This window comes from Thunnus thynnus, chromosome 3, assembly GCF_963924715.1.
Source record: "Thunnus thynnus chromosome 3, fThuThy2.1, whole genome shotgun sequence".
In the NCBI taxonomy this organism is placed as follows: Eukaryota; Metazoa; Chordata; class Actinopteri; order Scombriformes; family Scombridae; genus Thunnus; species Thunnus thynnus.
In genome coordinates this window covers 15,760,368-15,782,925 of record NC_089519.1, presented here as the reverse complement: position 1 = coordinate 15,782,925, position 22,558 = coordinate 15,760,368, and the positions used below count along the sequence as shown (strand labels likewise).

Below are 22,558 nucleotides of genomic sequence, written 5' to 3'. Positions count from 1 at the left end.
GTATGTCTATGATTATGGTATTAGATATCCTGATCACTTCTGTCTTTCTCATGGTAACACTGTCTCTCATACAGCTTAACATTGGATGGCTATGGCACTGCCTGCTGCCTTTCTGTCTGAAGACCAGTTCACCTGCTCCATCTGTCTGGAAGTGTTCACCAATCCAGTGTCAACACCATGCGGCCACAGTTTCTGCCAGGCCTGCATCTCCTCCTACTGGGACGGAGGAGGAGGAAGCGCCAAGTTCTACCAGTGTCCCCTCTGCAAGGAGTCCTTCCGCAAGCGACCAGAGCTCCATATCAACCGAACCCTGAAGGAAATCACTGAGCAGTTCAAGCAGATGGCTGACGTTGGAGTTGCAATTGATGGAACAGGTGGAGGAGGAGTGGAAGATCCCAACTCACAACCTCGTCATCAACATCACCCGGCCCTGTCTTCACCCCCGAGGCCAAGGGAGATGCCGGAGAGTATCTTTACTGAGATGATGACCCGTTTTCAGCGGCTGCCGACTGCCAGGATGCCTCACACCACCTTTCCCCGTTCCAATGACCCTCACCCTCAAAGCTCCAGTCGAATCAACGCTCAACTGTCCTTCCAGGCTCAGAACAATGAGCACCATGACCCGCCTCCACCCTACTCCCCTCCTCGCAGGTACCAAGCCACACTCCCTAGACTACATTAAAATTGTTTTTTATTCAACCACATACAGATGATTTTTCTAATTTTAAAACATTCAAAATTAAAACACATGACGTTACTCTACCTTCAGTATCTCATGCTTTATTCATCAAACCATGTATTTAGAACAGCTGTACTGATAGTACATGGCTGAAGGACTGCTGTATTTGAATAATTTGCATTAGCAAAACAGAGTGAGCTCAATGACAGTGTCACAACTTTATTTTAATGTTATGACAGGTACAGTCTGAGCGGTCCCAGTGATTCTTCTCCCAGCCTGCCTCTGTGTCCCATCCACCTGAAAGGTCTGGAGTTCTTCTGCCGATCTGATAACAACTGCGTGTGCAGCATCTGTGTGGAGACAGCAGACCACCGAGGACACAACATCATCCCTGCCAAGAGAGAGTGGAACATCAAGAAGGTAACTACAGTATGTGTATGAGTGTGTGTGTGTGTGTGTGTGTGTGTGTGTGTGTGTGTGTGTGTGTGTGTTTCAGTTAGGAAGAGTTGTCTAACAGGACAAAATTTGTATTATCCTTTTTTTTCCTACTGTAATTGCATTATCGGCAACCAGCTTTGTTTCATTGAGGTTATATTAAAACCTGTATGTGTAGTATTAGAACATTTATGACTTTTGACACCTAGACTCTGGTGGACAACATTGCAACATGAATTTGACTCTAGAACCATGAATGGGTTGAAGGATAGACTTCGGCTACACCAATTTTCATGGGGTTTGTCTCATAACAAAAACCAGAGTACAAGGCTACAGCCATGCTAGAGGCTCTTTGAGGCTGTTGTTAGGCACAGTGGTGCTTTGAACTGAATGCTAACACATCTTAGTTTAGTATTTTAGCATGCATTTACTAATTAGTACTTAAGACAAACTACATGATGGGAATGTTATTAGTTTTGCAGGTATTTGGTCATAAACCAAAGTAATGGACAAATATAAGTTTTGACCTGATGATGCAGCTAGATGGAAAGTTCAGGAATCACTTGAGTTATTACAATTCATCCTGAGGGGAACATGAATGTCAAATTTTGTGGCAATCCACTCAACTAGTTGTTGAGACATTTCACACAAACCACAAATGCAACCCGTTTGAGCTTGAGTTTGAATTATCATCTTTAAGGCAACAGGGTTCACCAAAATCAGTAGGATTCATCTTTTAAAATAAAAAATGTATCTATCCAATAGTAGATATTTCAGTCTGGACCAAAGTGGTGACTGACAGACTGACATATTGCTATCTCTAGAGCCAGTATGGCTAAAAACAATTTGTAAGATGCTAGAATTGCATAAAAATCTTACAAATAGGAGATTTGAGGTTAGTGTATTGCATGTTACACATGGAATGTGTGCAATAATGAAAAGAGCTACACAGGGTGTTTGTACTCCAACATTTATTGTCATGTCATGTTCTTTGTAAACGCAGCCTTGATGATTCTAATCTATAATGCTTGTGTAACCCACATACCTGTATTAGCATATTCTGTGTGCACCTGGCGTGGAGCATGCAACAGGCTTCAGAGTTAGGATTAGGCTTGTAGTGGTAATACGTACAGTTAGGTTAAGGCTAAGCAAACATGTTTTCTGTCTTTTCCAGTCCCAGTTAGGCATTGCAGAGGTGGAGCTGAAGGATCTCATCTGTGAGAGAGAGAAGAAAGTGGAGGAAATACAGAGCTCCTTACGGGACATACAGGTGAGCTTTCAGTCTCTACCAAGGTCGATAACTTTTCAGGTTCAGCCCTGGTTTAAAACTGTGCACATATTTGAGGATTACCGATCTATTCACCCATAGCGGCTGTGGGGCGGCTGTGGTTCAGGATGTAGAGCGGGTCATCCACTAATCGGAAGATCGGTGGTTCGATTCCCGGCTACTCCATTCCACATGCCAATGTATCCTTGGGCAAAATACTTAACCCCAAAGTGTGCGAATGTGTATGAATGGTTAGTTTCCACTGATGAGCAGGTTGGGACCTTGCATGGTAGCCCCTGTACCCATTCAGTGTATGAATATGGGTGAATGTGATTCATAGTGTAAAAGCACTTTGAGTGGTTGGAAGACTAGAAAGGTGCTATACAAATACAGTCCATTTACCATATCTGTCCATCCTGGCAACAGTCATGCTAACGGCTCTGTGAGACTGGGCTTGAGCTAAATGCTGACATCAGCAGGCTAACATGCTCACAGTAATAACGATCGCATGTTGATAATGCTAACATTTGTTAATTAGCACTACACACAACACATCAAGCTGATGGGAATATCATGAGTTTTGCAGGTTTGGTCATAAATCAAAGTATCAGGCAAAATTACATTTTGACCCGGTGGCACTAGATGAAAAGAAAGGAGATTAAAGTTATTACAATTCATCCTGTGGGGAACCATGGATGGATTAAAAGAGCTGGAAAAATGTTGCCCAGTCAATAAGAACTGCTCACCTGGCACATACACCAAAAAACTTTCTAGCTTCCGGGTTTGCTTCTGCATTGTGCGGCCCTCTGCTGGCCCCACCCATGAGCTCACCTCAGCCCATAGACTTCATAGTGGCACTGGAGAAAAGTCAGGGGTGCACCAAAGTCAATACCTAGAATTTATATTTTTTAAAATATTTTCCTCTTGGAACCATGAACTATTACTTTGTCCCATCATGCATTTATTGTGTGCACATAATTTGGCATTTTTCTACTTGGCATCCCTAAGTGGTAGTACAAACAAGACACTGTGACATGTGGCAAAGAGTACTGTAATGAATATGATGAAAGCACAAAACACAGCAACTGATATTGTCTAATTATTCTGCAACCTATTTAATTGTAATTTCTTATTGTCTTGTAGATGTTCTGGATTTGAGGATATACTGTAATTAACGTGGTGCATTCTGGCAGGGGCGGTGCTTGAAATTCTTTGCCTCCTGATAACAGCTCACTTACCCCTCAAGGCTTTATCAGCAGTTTGTCCCACACTTGGCCTGCCCACAATTTGTTCATCAGCTCAGAAAAGTAGCCAAGTTGACCTCTAGCGGTGCCTGCCTTCAAATGTCTCACACGCCTCGCTGTTCATCTTTTATTCAGGCTGCTGCTGAGAGAGAGACAGATGGAGCTGTTTGTGAGTTTTCTAAGCTGATCTCCAGTGTGGAGCGCTGCCAAGCTGAAGTCTTGGAGGTAAAAAAAAAACAAAACACTGACACAGGATGAATAGAGAGAATCTCACAATAATAACTTAAGACCTTTTCTTTTTCCTTAAAATGGAAGCACAGCCTCTCTAAGTTGATGGATTTTTAAAGGAACAAAATTAATTATCTCCTCTAAGAAAAAAATGATACCATACCATACTATTTTTTTCTACTAGCAGGATATGAATTTAAGTTTAAATGTTTTAAAGTTATTTATTAATACCTGAAATCATAATTTTGATGTATATTAACCAGGATGCATGGAATTTATTTTTCTTGTTACCACCAGGTGATAGAGATGAGTCGTCGAGCGGCTGAGCACAGAGCGCAGAGCCTGCTGAGAGAGCTGGAGGTGGAGATAGCTGAGCTTAAAAAGAGGAGCTCAGTACTGAGCCAGCTAGCTCTGTCAGAAGACTACATATTCTTTCTCAAGGTGTGAATGGATGGATGGATAAATACAATGAAGCAAGATAATACAAAATACATTAGTAATATATATGCAGGACTCCACTAGTTATACATACAATAATAAATCCACCAGGAAATCCACCAGTAGTTTTAAATTCAGTCTTTAAAGTCTTTCTGTTGGGGGAATCTCCAGAAGAACTTTTCCAGCGGCCAAGGAAAGTTTTTTAGAAACTTTACTTCCATTTCGATCACAGTAACCTGGATCCAGTTGTGGTTTCTGGGCTGTAGTTCCTGCTCCTGGCGTACAGTTTTACCATATTGGCCTGATTATAAGACGTTACCAAGATACTGTTAGTCCAAGGATAACATCATCCTCATCCTTGAAGCTTTTCTTCTTCCCGTAAAAATGAAACATGGAATAATTCCATAGCATAATACAGACCACTCTCCTGTGTCCGTTGTCCATCAGTCACAACTCTCACTTTCTCCTGTCAATAACCTCATGGAAGTGTCAGACTGCCACAACATGTTTCCAACATTCATTAAGGAATAATTCATGTCGTAATACTCCACAAATTAATTAACGTACTGCATATTACACTTTCTCTGCCAAATCATATTTTTATGGTAGTGAATGTTACTACCATTGTGCGGGGGTTGGAAACCACTGATTTAATCTGAAAGCAAACACTGATTATTGCCATGTTTCTCTACCAACATGAATTATTATCTTGTTACAAAACAAAAATTTCTACCCAACAAAATTGTCACTGTGTTAACATATACGTTGTGTTTACAAGTAACTAGGTTACCCAGAGGCCAGGTTACACAGGTAAGTTAGAGAATGTGTTCTTTGACCTGGTTACTGTAAATCTGTGTCTACATGCAGCAGATCAGTGACTAAAGTTCTCCTCTACCCTGATTTTGGAAACCAGGTTTTTTTTATTTACATGACAGTTAAGCCTCATCTGGTTTTGACATTTGTCTCTCTCTGCAGACGTTCTCTGCGCTTTCCACCCCTCCACAAGCAAAAGACTGGTCCAATGTCTCTGTGTCATCTGAGCTGACATCAGGGTCGATTCTCAGGACTGTCAGTCAAATGATGGTGCGCTTTCAGGAAGAGATGCGGAAACTGCCAGAAGTTTGTAAGTCTTGATTCAGACTGATAGTGGGAAGGAAATATTTTACCAACGAAAATCTGAAACAGCAACTAAAACATAAATCTATGATCAAGACCACAGCAGGATTCTTCTTAAATTTTTGTGTATTTTCAAATATTTCTGCCAGGCCTTTACAACTGGAGGGACCAACTGTACTGCAGCAATATCTTCATTTTTGCTGCTGTGGCAAAGAACAAAATCTATCCCATGTATTTTCATTTTTAGGTTAAATATATCTCTTGCCTTTCTAATTCAGAGCCTTGCTGAACATATGTTCACTGATAAAGGCTGAAGTGTAAATCATAACAATGGTGTATTTTTTATCTTTATTTTAATTAACAGGCCAGCGATCCTCATTGGACCAGTCAGTACCCAGGCCCAACCCAAGTAATGTTCTGATCAGTTAATATCATAAAAGTTGTTTTTCTGATACTTTTAAATTCAATGAATGACAAAAAAGCAAAGTAAACAAAGAAAAGTATATTTTTTCTCTGCAGAGGTAAGGAGGGTTCAAGAATATGCAGGTAAGGTTTTTATTAAAATGTTTGCTTTTAATTTGTCTTTATTTTCATTCACTTGTTATACTCAGTCTTATTTTCACTTGCTCCACCGTTCAGTTTAACCACCAACCAGCACTCTCTCTAATATATCAGCCGACATCACTTTAGACCCCAACACAGCCCACCCACGCCTCATCATCTCAGTGGATGGGAAGCAGGTGTGCTGTGGTGACCGCCATCAGTCGGTACCAGACAACCCAGAGCGCTTTGACCGGGTGGTGTGTGTGCTGGCCCACCAGGGCTTCAACTCAGGACGACATTACTGGGAGGTAAGTGGGACACGGTGTGAAGCTGTACACATGTGAATTGCTTAACAAGTGTGTTAGTTACAGCCGTCCAGGTCATAATGTATCCAGAAAGGTTGAGTTAAGAGCAACTAGACTTGTAGATTCTTGAAAACATTTTGAATCTCATCCAAAAGGTTTATTCAGTTCTGACTGACTGGTGGGGAGTCCCAGGCATTTAACTCCTGGGGGGTCATTAACACACATTCATACCTGGACTCATGTGACTCAAACGACTCTATCACCAGGAACCACATGTGATGTCAACATACTTGAAGGTGTAAACATCTGAACAGGTTAAATTCCTGGGACTCCCCACCAATCAATCAGTGAAGAAGCCTTTTGGATGAAAGCCAAAATATCAAGTTGCTCTTGACTCACCCCCTCTGGATAAATGATACAACTATGATTCTTCTTGTTCATTCCAAGCACAGGCTTGGTTGACATACAAATACAACAACAGCAAAAGACATTAGATTTGATGACAGCATTGTGCCCCACAGATTCAACAGCAGGACATACACAACCAAACTACCACTTTATGTTTTAATACTTAAACATTTGGTACATTTTACAGTTTGTATAACAAGTTCATCCGGTTTTCAACACTTTGTAATCAGCTAATGGGTTGGTAAACCAGGAGAGAAGCAAGGTGATTCACCTGGCTGTGACTTCACAAAAACCAAAGCGAGCACCACAGTGTTAAATAATCCTTGCTCTGACTTACTTAGCAGTTTTCAAAAGTAGCTTGCACCATCTGCTGTCAGACTGAGAAAATGCATGTATGTAGTTACAAATGATCACACACAAATATACAGTATGTCCACCATCAGTAAGTGATATGTATTATTTTAGAACCACTCTTATTTTTAATTCAGTTCACAAAATTACAATAAGGCTTTCCACAGGGAATAGTTATGATTAGATCAGATAATATTACATCACAATTTTTCAAGTCTGTCTTAAATCAAGACAGAATAACAGAATAACAACAATCATAAAGTGAAGAAGTGAGTATCTTGAAAAGTTACAGCCTTCTTAGTATGGAATATCTTGGTGTTTCCCCAGACAGTGTTTCCTTTCGAGCTGCAGTGAAGGGATAGTAAGTGGAGGGAATTTCATAATGAAGAAGACTGTAGCTTTAGAAAATACCAGCTCAGTGGCTTGTACAAATCTTGTACTAATCTCTGTGCTTTATTCTGCCAAAACAATTATTTGATTGGCATTTTCATTATCTATCCCAGACTGCTGAAGCCTCATATTAGATAGATATTTGATACATATCAGATAAACTTAGGAAAACATTTTTGCACATTGCTTATTGGAATGGATCTATTCAAGGTCAGTATGAACAGGAGGAAAAATTATAGCAAGAAAAACCTGTTTCAGTGTTCATCTTGTTTAAAGACAGACTTGAAAAAATTGCGAACCTGTCCTTTAACCTTACCCTGATATGTGGAATGTCTGAAGTCTGCACTCATTGCAGTAAACTGATCCACACTGCCCTCTTCCAGGTGGAGGTGGGAGGAAAGACTGACTGGGACCTGGGAGTGGCAAGCCGGTCTGTCAATCGGAAAGGGAAAATTAGTGTAGGCCCCACCCACGGCTACTGGTTCCTCAGCCTGCGGGACAGAAACGATTACGCCTTCCGAACAGAGCCCTCAACTAGCCTGACAGTCAACCTCAGACCCTCTCGGATTGGAATCTATGTGGATTGTGACAAGGGGTTGGTGTCCTTTTACGATGTAGAGGCCAGAATGCTTATCTATACATTCACAGATAATTTTCCTGACACCATCCACCCATTCTTCAGCCCCTGTACTAATAAATCAGGAAGAAATGAGGCTCCAATAATCATTTGCCCTGTTTCAATGACAGAATGAAATGAGGAATGCTTCCACATGCTTCCATGTATGTTAGAAGAAGACTGAGATTTACACATATACCTCTGGACAAGATATGATCACAGCTGCACTGCCTTCTTTCATTGCAATAGAGTAGATAGTAAGCAGGGTGTCAGTGATGTGCCTGTTTTATGGGCCAGTGTCCATACGTTTAGACTGAAGTCAGCTGTAGCTAATATTTTTGTTTGGCTCCTTTTATTGCTGAAAAATTAGAAGTATTCTGACACAGTATAATGACCCACATGGAGCACAGGGACTCTCTCAGCTGAAACCCAGGGAAATGGTAAATGAACTGTACTTGTATAGCGCCTTTCTAGTCTTCCGACCACTCAAAGCGTTTTTTACACTACGGATCACATTCACCCATTCACACACATTCATACGCTGAATGGGTACAAGGGCTACCATGCAAGGTCCCAACCTGCCCATTCACACACATTCATACGTTGAATGGGTACAGGGGCTACCATGCAAGGCCCCAACCTGCCTATTCACACACATTCATACACTGATGGCACAGCCATCAGGAGCAATGTGGGGTTAAGTGTCTTGCCCAAGGACACATCAGCATGTGGACTGGAGGAGCCGGCAATCAAACCGCCGATCTTCCGATTAGTGGACGACCCGCTCTACCTCCTGAGCCACAGCCGCCCATTAAAGGCTTACATGCACATTTAAGTTTTCTTTGGTTGAAAACCTGTTGGCTCCCTGCACACATGAATGACATTAAAATAATTTACTGATATGGCTCTTCAAAAGTTAAAAAATTGCACCGGATGGCTCTGATTCTAATAATACAAAGTCATTTCAGGTCGTATGTAACACTCAGAAAAATGTATAAATATTTTTACACCCACACTGGATGTTAACATGTTAAGCTTATTTAGTATAGCATATATTATTTAGTATAGCATATTAACATTACCTGAATTCAATTTCTGTACCATAGCTTTGAAGAAGCTCAGCATGTGTTCATTAAACACCAGGATCTCTTTTTTGTTAACTAATTGACTTTTTTCTACAATGAGCAATGGATGTTCTAAACCCAATCAAATCAATTATTATGTCATGAACTTTGTCAAATTGATGTTACTGATGGTGCCTTTACACTTCTGTATAAATAGATACCTCCAAACTATTGAATTTCCACTTGTCTGTGTTATGTTGTATCTCATAGTCTTTAAGTTTCCGACAATGGCCTACTGAAGACTTCATTTGACACCCAATGATCAGTGTTTTTCAGTGTGAATGAGACTCAAAGATACCCAAATCATTTTTTTTCCAGCTCGCTGTCCGACACTTCAAAACATTTACATAAACAGCATTTAATGGAAGCAGTATTAGGGTGAGTGTTGTGGTTTGCAATGTGGACCCAAATGCAGAAACAGACTAGAGTGACAGTGAATGAAGTAAGGCTTTATTGCCAGGGAAGTGGGCGGAATGGAGGTGGATGGAGTGGGGATGAAGCAGGCTGAGGCCAAGGACTGGAGGGCTGAGAGGAGTGAGGAAGAATGGCAAGGGCTGGCAGAAGGGAGCAGGTGGTAGTGGGCTGGAGAGCAGGCAAGCTGGCAGGCAGGCGAGGGATGGTCCAGGAGCTCTAGAGAGAGAGAGACAGCAATTAGCAACAAATCCAAACTTGGAGAAATCACTATATATAAGAGAGATGCCTGAGGTGTAAGCTACAACTTGAGTCAAAACAACGATCTAGCCATGAGTGGATGAAGAGTCGGGGTAGATATACTGCAAGCTGATGAAATGATGAAATGCAGGTGAGCAGACTGGGAGAGGTGATGAGCTGATTGCAGCCAGGAGTGTAGAGCTAGGAGCCAGGAGAGCCACACCCAGGCTAACACATACACAAATAAACATACAGAGAGAGACAGACAGGGGAGCACTGGAAACACAGGGAAGGGGAAGAAACAGGAAACACTAGGGAATCTTCTGGTACCATAACAGTGAGTACACTTACTTGATTGTTTTTTGCCCACTTTTTCGGCAGAACAACATAAGATATTCTGTGGTTAATGTGTTAACACCTGACTAATTACACATTCAACAGACACAGGGCAACATTATTATTCATTGTCTTTCTGGTCACCTGATTACTATGTTCAATATATACTTTCCTATCAGCTCTCACTTAGTCTCCAACAACTCTTGAGAGAAAAATCTGACTCTTTAGCTGCTAAATGTTTGACTTCCTTCTCCAGAGCTGCTTACATTATTGGTGGTATGGTGCTGGTAATGTACAGTAGCGTACAACCAAATTATATATGTAGCTGTAAAGAACAGCTAGAATTGCTGGAAACAAGGATGGTGAGAGCAGAGACAATAAACTAGTGAATACAAGTAATTATACATTATGCTAAAACATGTTCATATATCAGTGTGGAATGTCATGTAGAGATGAATGATATTTCAGTATTCAGCCCTCAACTCAATCTGGGACACTCACATAAAACCAGTGAATATACTGTATGATAATAAAGTGTTTAAGATTTTACACCTCTGTGTGATAGTGATGGAGAGCTGGAGGGCCAAAATGCCTTCACTGAGAGAAGGCACCAGACTTTTTGCATTGTCATTATATTTAAAGAAAATCCTAAAAAAAAAACAGATTCAACCTACTCGGAGACTGATTTGGTGAAGAGCTTGTCATGGAACACTTGTTCTTCATCAGATCAGGAAAAATGTTTTTTTGAAGAGTGTCTAAATAAAATTGTTCCTATGAAACTCATTAGTGGCAATGCAGGTCTTAATTTGTTTGGGGCAGGGAGTTGCCTCTGCAACAACTCAGTAATTCAGTTAATTCAAACTGACATATTGGAGGTCTACGTGTATGAATAAACACGTGTCGGCCGACACACCTGCTGACCTGGGGTCTCATTTATAAAACAGTGTGTAAGATTCATACCATAAGTGTACGTGTGCACAAAAGCTGAAAATGGCCTGCGCCAAAAAATAATCAGATTTATAAAACTGGGTGCACGCATTAATGCAACCATGTTTCCCTTTATAAAGCACAATAAACTTGAAAATGAAGAGGGACCAATGTGCATATGTGGACAGACCTCATATGAAGGCGGAGTGTGTGTGGCAGCCACTGCAGTGTCTCCAGTGACAGTCATGTGTTCACTGCAGTAATTTTACACAAAAAACTGTATGAAATCTAAAATTGCACCTGGTGATATATGCACATTATTAGAAGATATTATTAAAAATCTGTAAGTGTTCTGCAGTTCTCTTAAGTTATTTGATTTCATCTTGGATTTCTACAACTGATGATAATAATTTAATCAGTTAGTTAATGTATTGAGGTGAAAAGGAAACAGTAAACTTACGCTTAATATTGGGGAAAGGCAAGCCAGACTCCTGCCACTTGCCACATCCTAACATCATCCTGACATTTCAGCAGCTGTGCTGCTCCACAACTGACCTGAAGTATAGGTAGCATAATGTCCAATCCTCTGCTCTGCACTCTGGGGGTTGGGATTGTAATGGTGAGACAGCACATTGTGCTCAATATTTCATTAATAGTCCAATAATAAATCAGAGGCAAGTGGTTAAGATTTGAGTTGGCTTATATCTTTTAAAATTGAAAGGCGCTCATGGAATGGTTATGGCTCACTACAAGCACAAACACAAGTAACACTGCTGGCTTGAATGTTTACAATAAAGTGGATCTATAATTAACATTTGATATGACCTCACCATCTGTGTTGCCAATTACCCCTGTCTCCAAAATGTGTGTACGCATGGATCAGAGTTTCTGTACAGGTGTGCACATTCACCCATCAAGTTTGTTTTTATGAGTTCCAACTTTTTTGTGGGAAGTGACGTATGTATCTTTCAAGCCCTGTTTTGTGCATCACAGTGGTTACAAATGAAGACCCTGGTGTTGCAACCTAGAGGAGAAATTAATTATATTATAAGCTGGTAAAGTGCTACCACTGTAAAGGATCTTCTCATGCTCAAGAACTCATTCAGTTTGTCATCAGTATTTCAATTTTAATACATTAAGGCTTTGACAAAAAGATCTCCTGTATTTAACAGAAGATAATATCATCATGAAATCAAATGCATACATCTATGAATCTACTTTCAATATTACAGTATGCCAGCTCTATAAATATCCAACAATGAAAACAAGAAAAAAAAATCCAACAAAAATTAATCAAAAACATATATTAAGCAAATCATGACTGATTAGAGATAAACATGACTTGAACACCAACAACTGAGACCTCAGACACACATTTGGTAAAAGGCACCTCTGCCTGCATGGTTTGGTTTTTCCATTATTGAGGTCTATGTGTGGAAATGCTATACAAACATTCAAAATCTTTAAAAAAAAAAAATTTTTTCCTCAATAGCAAATATAATGCACAAAAAGTGAACTCATAGTAATAGAGTCACTAGCTTGGATGTACAGTTGTTACATAAAAATGATTCTCAAAGAAACAGTACATTTCATATCAAGTAAACATTGTTTGTTTTTGTCTTCACTCTGTAATGATAGACTGAAGGACTGCAATCCCAAATAATCTAGATTTGGAGAAAAGAAGGAAGACTGGGTTACAGACACCTGCTGGTTGACAGCATTAATATCTCAATGCTGGGCAATATGCCATTATTCACTTCTGGATCAAAGCCAGACATAATACATCACCGAGACTGCACATATTAGTTTGGAGGTGTACACCAGCTTTTCTTTCTTTTTCTTTTTTTTTTCTAAATCACAGTTGAAACGTGGGTGTTTCATCTAGATCTGTGAGATCCAGTGTTTTTACATCAGGGCGTTCATGGTACTGTAAAATGAGCTCATAATCTTGAATCAGTTTTGCCATTTCCTCTCCCTTTTTAATGTGGCTTAAATTATTCTGTCCAGCCTCTTAATGTATATGCGTGTGTGTGTGTGTGTGTGTAAACTACTCTTTACACCCACAAGTAAAATATGCTCATTGTTCGTTTTCATACTTAATATCATAAGCCACAGGGCCTTCCATGGTGAATCCCAGGTAGAAGGACACTTCCTCCCGGCTGCATCCGCTTCGAATATCACCCAGGTAAACTGGACGCACCAGCATTTTTAGGTTGCCACCATAGTTAACATAGATGTCTCCATTTTCTGATTTTCCTTTAATTCGTAACAGCTTTCCCTGGACCTCTGGCTCATTCCATGCTGCACCACTCTGCCAGAGATGGTGCAGGTTACGTGGTTGCGTACTTTGACCACTGCAAGAAGCTTGTTGCCTTGAAACTCTGATCAAAATTTGATCAAGCTTCGCCTTGGAAACTATTCGCTTCAGTCCATTGGATTTCCCAAGGAAGAAATGAGCAATTACACTCCTTGCTGGAAACATGTGGGAAAAGCGTCGATGAAAAGATTTCTTGGCTGATGTGACATATGTGCTGATATTTTTGGATGCTGCTGAGCTTTCAAGCCTTTGGTCTTTCGTAGGCCACATGAGCAGCATTGAGAGGTAGTACAGCTCTGTCAAATTTGAATGCGTACCCTCTTTTTGCAGTGCCTCATTGAGAAGGTTGACCAACTGCTCATATTTATACAGCAGTGTGGAGGAGGGCTTGATGCTGTGTAGAACTATGTTTGCCAGGATGAAGTTGACTGTATCTGACATGTATCTACATGGTGACTTGTCAAAAATAAACTGCCATTTCTTCAGAATGTGCTCCATTTCCACCCCATGGACTTCTGCAGTCAAGCACTGCAGAAGTCCAGCAAATGAGTCTGCTCGTCTTATTTCCAGATACTGCTTCTGATCCACTATCTCCTGACGGAGACTCAGATTGGGGTTACTTGCTTTTTCAGATGCTTTCTCCTCTTCTGAAATGCTAAATATTTGCATGTAATTTCTGAAGTACACAGACACCTTACATTTGTTTCTTTTATCAGATGTCTCCCTTTCCACTGACCTGGGCTTTAGGTATGTGAAGTAGTTCTCAAAAAAACTGAAAATTTCCTTCAGCCTTGGCTTCAAAGAGACCAGAAATTTTTCATGGTCTGCCAGGACAGTGACTAACTGGTTAATGTTTGTGTTGCTGTGACCATATAAATAACTCACTGGGTGGTGACCTTTGAGAAATTGTAACATTTTATCTCTTTTGTGTTTGTCACTGACGGTGAAAAGAGGAAGATCTTTAATGACATCAAGAAGAATTATCATGACTTCTGTCTCTCCAACATAACCCGATGTGTTGTAGGACTTTGTTCTCTTTCTGGTGTGTAAATCGAACGGATCAACTTGTTCATCTTTCTTGGCAAGCTCCTGTGAATCCCGGAATGCATTTACAGCTTTGAATCCTAAGGTTAGGCATTTGTCAAGTGCTTCAGGAGTGAAATCCTTTGAATCTTCAATTTCCTTTTTGAGTTGGCTCTTGTACACTTGTCCGACTGTATCTGAAATGTAGGAATTCGATTTTTTCCCTTGTGCATCTAAAGCCCACTTGAGGGCTGATTCAAAGTCTTTTTCTTTCAAGCAGAAATGTCTTGCTAGTGCTTGTGGCAGTGTTGCACTTCTGTCAAATCTCCCAGTGGCTTTTTTCAAGACATCTGCAATTTGGTCAGGTCCTTCCTTACCAGTTCCTTCCGTACCTATTTTTTCAATCAGTGGGGAGAACAGTGAGTCTGTGTCATCCCCTTGTTCTTTTCGGTGACGTGTGACTAGCATGCTTTGGATGTTTTGGATCAGGAAATCCTTTCCCATGCATGACTTGTAGACTTTGTCACAGAGCAAAAGGTTAATAGTTATGTCAGCCAGAGAAAGTTTGTATTTGTGAGTAATGACTTGAAGACACTTGCTAGCAATCATTTGGTGTAAGAATCGTACTGCTTGATAGGTGCCATGCTCTTCCACAGTGAAAGTGATCAGCAGTGTAGAGTAGGGATTCATTTTATCATCAAGAGTTTCTTGCTTCCACAGAGGATTTCTTATCCCTACTAACTCTTCACACAGAGAGAGCGACATGTAGGATCCATTGACATAGGTGTTCAGCAATGCTAGGAAGGAGAAAAGCCTACCCTGTTGGGTGGCGGTGTCGAGATCTTTCAGAGTGTTGCTCACCAGATTGGTTATGTAAGCCTCACTGAAATTATTTGTCATGATCATGAAGGCATAGAAAGTCTCAGGCTTTTCATGGTCATCCTTGAGTTGTTGAAGTTTCTCAGAAAACAAACCCTGTTCTTTGGTTGACAGCTTGGTGGTGATGAACACATTTGAAATGCGGCTACCTCTCGAGCTCACATCAGGGAACTGAGTTCTCTCACAGTTCAGTATTATTACCATGAGATTGTTATGCTGCTTCCGATCACTGGCGACATTCAGCATGCACTGCTTTAGGTCCTCTATATCATCCCAGTTGTCCACCAAGAGGAGAACAGGTGTATAGCCTGGCTGCTCCTGTTTGCCATATGTCAACAGTGTCATTACTTGGGCTGCAATTTCATTATTTGTTGCCATATTGTTTTTAACAACAGCACATCTGAATTTACTTCTCAGGTCCCAAAGAACATGCATCGCTAGAGTTGTTCCCCCACATCCTGGATGATGGAGGAGATTTATCATTACACAAGGATTTGTGTAGCCTTCTACAGGCGTGATCAGGTCATATAGCTCTTTGTATTTGTCTCGTTTGATGAATGGGAGGCAGCCTGGCTTCTCAGAGAGGTAAAAGTTCCACCATGAGACTTGTCCTCCTCTGTAAAAATTCTCCTCTGTTTTCATCTTGAACTCCTGAAAGGACTCCTTTGTTTCAATTTCTGTGTTCTCACATTCATTTTCACACAAGATGTCCAAAACAGTCATCAGCTCCTCATCTTTTTTTGCCAGGAGGACTGAGCTTGAGCCTGTGGATGGCAGGTATCTCTCAGAAGATCGTGTTTGAGGTTCTTTAAGCTTTTTGATGGTGCTAGATATTTCATTCAGACTCAGTTCATAGATGCATTTACTGGTGATGTCCTCCTTACAGCGAGACTCTATCAGCCACTTCCAGTGGCTGAACACAGTGGAGTCTTTGCATATGCACAACATATTGTCAACCCCTTCCAGTGTACGATATATTGCACAGAAGGCCTCCAAAATAGGGCTTGAGATGTCAGCAACAGCTGAGTGAAGAATGAAGACCACTAGGAGTCCATCTTTGGAAAGCAAATCTGGGTTGCAGAGAAACGAAATCATGTTGTTGACATCACCAGAGCGTTTCTTGAGCCATTCACTAGCTGTTAGTGGTTTGTCTGTCTCACCCTCCTCATTCACCTGTCCATTGCAGAAAATCCAACTTGTTTGCTTAAACAAGTTCAGCTTTACAATGACTGCAGTTACACTGTCCTGAGTGGTGTACATGCGTGGGTGGTGCAGATTGGCTACGCGATCTCTTCTGTAAAAACTGCATGTTCCATTCACATCGGACTCTGGGTCAAACTCAAGTACAGCAAACAACTTCATCTCTTTCAGAAAACCCAAGTGCTCAAGTTGGCTCAAATGACATTTGTCAGTGACAACAATGACTTGAATGTAATTTTCAAATGCATCTCTTCCACGAGTGATCAGCTGTTTCAGCCTTTGGCCCTGGTGGCCTCGGGAGGGCTGTGGTTCATCCTTTTCCTCAGCTGACTTGCGTGCTGATGCCCAACATTTGACTTTATCAATCAGACTTTTCATCTTCTCTTGGACTATTCGAGGATTTGTATCTGCTAAAATATTGATGGATCTTGGGCCATCCCGGACAAAGAGACACTCAGTTTTGGATTGTTGCTTCTTTTCTGTTGATGCAATACTCAAGAAAGTATAAAAAAGACTCTCTTGTGTATCAGAATATGTTGAAACAACATCGACCTCAATCACCCACTTGTCTGAAGTTGTTCCATCTTGACTGTGAACTTGGATGAATTTAGGAGGCCTTATGCACATTCTGGCAGCATTTATGTGTTTTTCCTCAAAATATTCACTCAGACATGATTCAAACGCCTCATTGTATTTACTGAAGGAAGTGATCTTGTGCCCAACTACCTGACCATGTCCCTGACCTGGCTCGTTATTCACTCCAAAATGAATAGTCCCATTGGTTCGTGAGTTCATGCAGCTTGCCGAAAAACTAAATATTTCCTTTGTGAATTCATAAAGGATTTCTCTTTCAGTGGCCTCATTTGCACTAGGCAGAAGCTGGTACTCATGGACAGGGTCAATAAGATTACTTGGACCTGCTACAGGAGGAAGAATGTCATTTTGTGCGTAAAAGATGGAGGTGTTGCTTTGGTCAAAAGGCCGGATCTGACATATTGGCTTCTTGAGTTGCAGAAATGTTGCATTGTCAGGAATTTCTGCTATATGTAACTGCTTGTCATTTGTTTTTGTCTGATCCATTACAGATCGTATTCTGTGTCTTGCTTCCTCTAGCATCAGCACTGTGGAGCTTACACTTTGAATTCCTGAATCTGATGACACTGTTTCAACTTCCACAGATTCATCCATATTTCCTGACACATCCTGCATCTTTATACTTTTCCAAAGTTCGCCTTCTCTAGATTCATAATAACTCTTTGGTATCCTCTCACCTGGCTCATATCTCTCTAAATGCTTCTTGAACTTCTCAACCTGCCGTATGATTTGTATTGTTGGTGCTCGCGGAACACCTAATTCTAACAGGTCTTGTTTCTCATAGGAGACCAAGCAAGCTCCTGACAACTCTTGGTCATAGAGCTTCTGTGCAATTTGCTGTGGTACTCTAAGTCTAACGATCAGCCAGTCTTTCACATGTTCTTTGGTCCAGTCCTCCATCAGTGGTGGAAGTGCGAGGTCATATTCTCCCTGTGCACCAAGAAGTTAAAATAAAAAAAATAATGATGAATATTTTGAAATCAAACAGGCTTTCAAAACAGAATTATATTATCTTATTATAATTAAGATAACATAGTCTTAACATACAATTTTTGCCTGTGATCCACCAACAGGAAATTGTTCTGCAACTGGTATCACATTCCTGTAAACAGAAAACAAGGAATATGCTTAATTATAGCAAAAATATGTATGATTTCTCCATCAGTGTTTTTATCAAACATATTGTAAACTAACTTTTGCTCAGCCTGTGACAGCAAATACAATAAAAGGGTATTGTGTCCACATTGTGTCTTCTTAAGACAAAAATATGGTTTGGCTGTGTGATAATCAATCAACATACCTGCATGTCAAATCAATGCTATGTATCTGTGCTTTCAGATATTGAAACAGATCATGGTGGTGAAGCATTTAAAAAATTGTCACCAAACATCAAATATAGGTGCAACTTCAGTGCTTTGCCTGAACTAGCACTTTAGTTTAATTGTAACATTGTAACATCATTTTAACATAAAAGGGCAGACAAAAAGTCTTGCCTGTCTTCTGTATCTCCAGATTTAAAATCTGGTGGCGGGGTCCGTGATCTAGCACTCTTCAGAGACAGACAAGTTGGTGATCTAGGTCTCTCCTTGTAGTTTGTGTCCGACCTGTCTGTCTCAGCCCATGGAGGATTCCTAGAAGTGATATATACATTATAATGAAATCTGATAGCTGTAAAGTGCATGTAACCCAGCATTAGTTGATGTCTTACATAATGTAATGATGATTATTGAGACACTTACATCAATTAATCTAAAGACTGATTCATACTTCAGTCATGTGACTGAATTGAGCTATCTCGATGACAACTGAGCATATTCTGCTGATAAATAAGATGAGAACACATTGAAAATCATAGAAAAAGCTAGTAAGTGGATCTTAGGTTATTTTTTATCTTTTTTGTGAAACCACTTACATCAGTATTCTACAGCTGAAATGGAAGCTAATGTGTTGCAGGGGGAACTGAAAGGGGACAGGAAGCCTGAACAAAGATACATTTTTTTACTTACAGGTAGCATATTAATTCTCAATCAAGTGACTAAATGATGTAGACACAATGGGCCTCATTCACTAATATGTGTGTAAAAATGTTCTTACTTTGTGCAGAAAATAAGTGACACCTGCGCACCGGCCAATTTTGTTCTTACCACTGTGCGTATGTTAGTGAATCTCAATCATTCTAAAATAACAGGTGCATGCCCGCTATCTGTAATAAGCATACTACTACGTCCCCATTTCTCTATATAAGGAAAGCTCTGTGGGAGCAGTGCAGCAGTGGACAGAGCTATTACTCATTGGAAAGAGGGCTGTGATGGTAAAAATGTAGCTAATGTCTGCTAATGAAATGCAAACAATAGTTTCAGAAGTAGTTTCAGAGGCCAGAAAAGGCAGATTTGGCTGGTAAACATGTCACTGGCACAACCGTTAGGAGCCTGATTGTGAATCCTGTATACAGCCTGCATACCTGTTGCACCGCTACCACACAGTACATGTGTAACAAAATAAAAAGTTGGTAAATGTGTAGATGTGTGGAATTGATCTAAATAAATTTCTACTGCTGCGCCAGGTGCACATCGTGTTTCGTCTCTGTCCACAACAAACTGTGATGTAGTGAAAGCAGAGTGCTTCTCACTGTGCCACTACTGACCGGTCAGGCTGTGAGGACACTGAGCAAGCTACTGGTTAATCAGCTTCATATATCACGGCTAAATCTGATACTGTCACATTCCAATATGGAAATTGTAATATATAAGCTATTGTCTCTAAAAGTGGGAACCTGACAATTTTAATATATCAATAATTTCATTAAATTTATGATGGTGATTCATGGATTTCAACGTTTTAGCTATTAATTTTATAATTAGTAAATAAATTGTGTATTATTAGCAATTTCACACTTTTAAATGTTAGGCCCAATCATATTTTTTAATAATTGTGGTTTAATATCCTGTTTACATCAAATAAATATTGACTACATCATTTTTAAGACTGTGGGATGTTTATGATTTGTGCATACACATAGTCTAAGGCAGTTCTAAATTTGTTTGCAGAGTAAGAACAAATTCAGGTAAGAACATATTGATGAATGTCAGATTTGTGCTTAAAATGTTTGTACGCCCGGTTTAAGTACAGATTTGTGCATACACACTGTTTGTGAATGAGGCCCATTGTGAAAAAGTGAGGTATTAGGTACTGATTGGGTAAGAAAGCCACCACAACTAATAGCCTAATAACATACTATCTTGTTTTTGTTTCTTTGTGTGCTTTTTTTCAATAGAAAGGATTTATTTAATTGTGCACTTAAATGATAATAACTAGAAAAATGTTAACCATTCAAGTGGTAGCATATATGTGGCCCGGCTCATTATCTCACCTACAGAGTTGCACATGGTTTAGTGTAAGACAGTACAGAGGAGAATGATACTAATTATAAACATACCCTTCTTTGTTGCTGTTGCTGAAATATGGAGGCTCATCTTTTGAAGTGTCACTTGTCATAGAGACACGACTTGAAGAACTGGTTTGCTTCCTCTGCTTTGGATCCATCTTTGGTCAGTCATGAGAGTGAAGTGTAGCGTCCTTTACTTTCTTTTCATGATCTCCTGCAGTGCAGAGGAACAATTCTTTCAAAGCCAATACTGAACAAACACATCCCTCCATTCTGCTCCAAGGGGACCTATTATGCTCATTTCCAGCTCTATATTTTTATTTTTGGACTCCACTAGAGTAGCTTTGCATGTTTCACAGTTAAAAAAACTCCTTATTTATCGTATACTGGCCCTTTATGCAGCCCCTCAGTTCAGCCTCTGTCTCTAACAGGCAATCTTAGCTCCTGTCTCTTTAAGGACCCCTATCCATGAGCCCACTCTGTTCTGATTGGCCAGCTTTCTGGAAGCCTGACGAGGGGCAGCCATATCAGAGTTGTATTAAGTTACTGCTGATGAAAGCTCAACATTTCCTGCTTTACTGCTTCAAATTAAAAGCTTTTAAATGACTAAATAACAGGAGACTTTTACTGTGAAGAAGAGCTTCATAGTGGCACTAAAAAACAGTTGACAAAAGATGTGGAGATATTTGGAGCTATTTGTTGAGCTGATCAGTTAGAAATAATGCAGGGAGGAATAGTACAAGCAGAAACGGCAAAAGTGATGATGGCGTTTGATGAAGAGCAGACGACCAGCACACCTCCAACAAATGAACTACTTATTTTACTTTGCACTGCTGTATAATGGAAAAACACTCACAGCGTGCCAGCTCCACTTCAGTCATGGCTGGACGTGATTCCCCCCAAAACAATGGAAAAATGCCATAATGTTAGCAGAATGGAGCTGTGAACTCATGCACTGTGTGAGGAGCAACTGATCATGTAAAGAAATCCATCTCAAGCTTATAATTATTTGAAACTTTTAAGTCACAGCCATGTTTGACGTGAACATCTGACACTGTAACATTATATATATGACTGAAAATAAGGAAAAGCATAATAGGTCCCCTTTAGGTCATTTGTTAGTGAGGAGGAGTAAAAAAAAATTCTCAATTTGTCACATGCTGATAACATGTAATAGAAATATGAATGTGAAAAAAAACATGAAGCATTTTCAGAGTATAAAACATTTAAAAGTGAATCCTCATTGTTTGTGCACTGTGGGGGAGTGGCATTACTTACCTATAGCAGCTTGTTAAAGGATTAAATGCCATGTACACAGCCACTTTTTATGTGACGGATTTCCTTGTTTGCCACAGATGTACAATTCTGTTCTGGAGGAAAAAATGATTTAAAGTTACAACAAGGAACTATCATTTTGTGTTGATTTTGGCACCTCTGTGGACAAAAGTGGTTGTGTTTTCCCAGAATGAAGACTACATTTCCCATGAGCACCACCGCCTTGTGTGTAAAAATCTTGATCTGGCTAGCGCGTGCATCTTAAAAGTGAGTGAGCTGTTTGCAGGATGCTTAGTGGTGAGATAATGTTAGTGGATATGTAAGATTAATAATTGTAATATGACGATGCAGCTGCACTTTCTATTTAGTACCATTCATACACCTGAGTTACATGTAAGGCTGCATTTACACCAAATCTGGCAATGCAGCACCTCCCCGCAGAGGTTATTGTGCTTTAGAACATAACTGCTGTGAAACAATCAGAACAAACAATTCTCTGATCTCCTTTGTTCTGGCTACTGCCGCTCCCTCTCTTCATTCACGCTCTAGCTCACTCAACCACTGCTGTTCTCTCTTTCTCTCTCTCTCTCTTTTTCTCGTCTTTTTTAAAACTATTGCAGTGCCGATGGCTTGGCCTCCAGCGGCTACTTCAACACTTCAAAAATTAATACAGTTGATGTGAGGTGTGAATGAGAATATACACAAACAACATGAAAGAAACTAACATTCTATTATACACAGATGTTCAAAATAATAAGTACTCTCATAGTAAATAATAAATAATTCTCATTTTAAGTATATAAGATATAAGTATATAAAATAAGGGC

General features: G+C 40.1%; 2 protein-coding genes across 2 annotated transcripts; one reads left to right on the top strand and one right to left on the bottom strand.

Moving 5' to 3' along the window:
* Window positions 1-85: 85 nt before the first annotated feature.
* Window positions 86-9,312, top strand: LOC137180552 (E3 ubiquitin-protein ligase TRIM39-like). Its single transcript, XM_067585943.1, has 10 exons — window positions 86-651; window positions 919-1,099; window positions 2,289-2,384; window positions 3,761-3,850; window positions 4,151-4,294; window positions 5,267-5,414; window positions 5,772-5,816; window positions 5,927-5,953; window positions 6,083-6,258; window positions 7,788-9,312. Exons 1-10 carry the CDS (start codon window positions 86-88, stop codon window positions 8,154-8,156), a joined length of 1,842 nt encoding a protein of 613 aa, XP_067442044.1. The 3' UTR covers window positions 8,157-9,312.
* A 2,835-nt stretch (window positions 9,313-12,147) lies between these two features.
* On the bottom strand, window positions 12,148-20,620 carry LOC137173365 (sterile alpha motif domain-containing protein 9-like). Its single transcript, XM_067578168.1, has 3 exons — window positions 20,508-20,620; window positions 18,119-18,173; window positions 12,148-18,001 (listed from the first exon to the last, which is right to left on the bottom strand). Exons 1-3 carry the CDS (start codon window positions 20,612-20,614, stop codon window positions 13,136-13,138), a joined length of 5,028 nt encoding a protein of 1,675 aa, XP_067434269.1. The 5' UTR covers window positions 20,615-20,620; the 3' UTR covers window positions 12,148-13,135.
* Window positions 20,621-22,558: the final 1,938 nt, after the last annotated feature.

Excerpts from the sequence above, each read along its gene's own strand:
- LOC137180552 (XM_067585943.1), top strand. The coding sequence starts at position 86 with ATGGCTATGGCACTGCCTGCTGCCTTTCTGTCTGAAGACCAGTTCACC. Across the intron at positions 1,100-2,288 it reads GAGAGTGGAACATCAAGAAG|TCCCAGTTAGGCATTGCAGA; the intron begins GTAACTACAGTA and ends TGTCTTTTCCAG. Across the intron at positions 4,295-5,266 it reads ACTACATATTCTTTCTCAAG|ACGTTCTCTGCGCTTTCCAC; the intron begins GTGTGAATGGAT and ends CTCTCTCTGCAG.
- LOC137173365 (XM_067578168.1), bottom strand. The coding sequence starts at position 20,614 with ATGGATCCAAAGCAGAGGAAGCAAACCAGTTCTTCAAGTCGTGTCTCT. Across the intron at positions 18,174-20,507 it reads AGCAACAGCAACAAAGAAGG|GAATGTGATACCAGTTGCAG; the intron begins GTATGTTTATAA and ends TTCTGTTTACAG. Across the intron at positions 18,002-18,118 it reads GTGGATCACAGGCAAAAATT|GGAGAATATGACCTCGCACT; the intron begins GTATGTTAAGAC and ends CTTGGTGCACAG.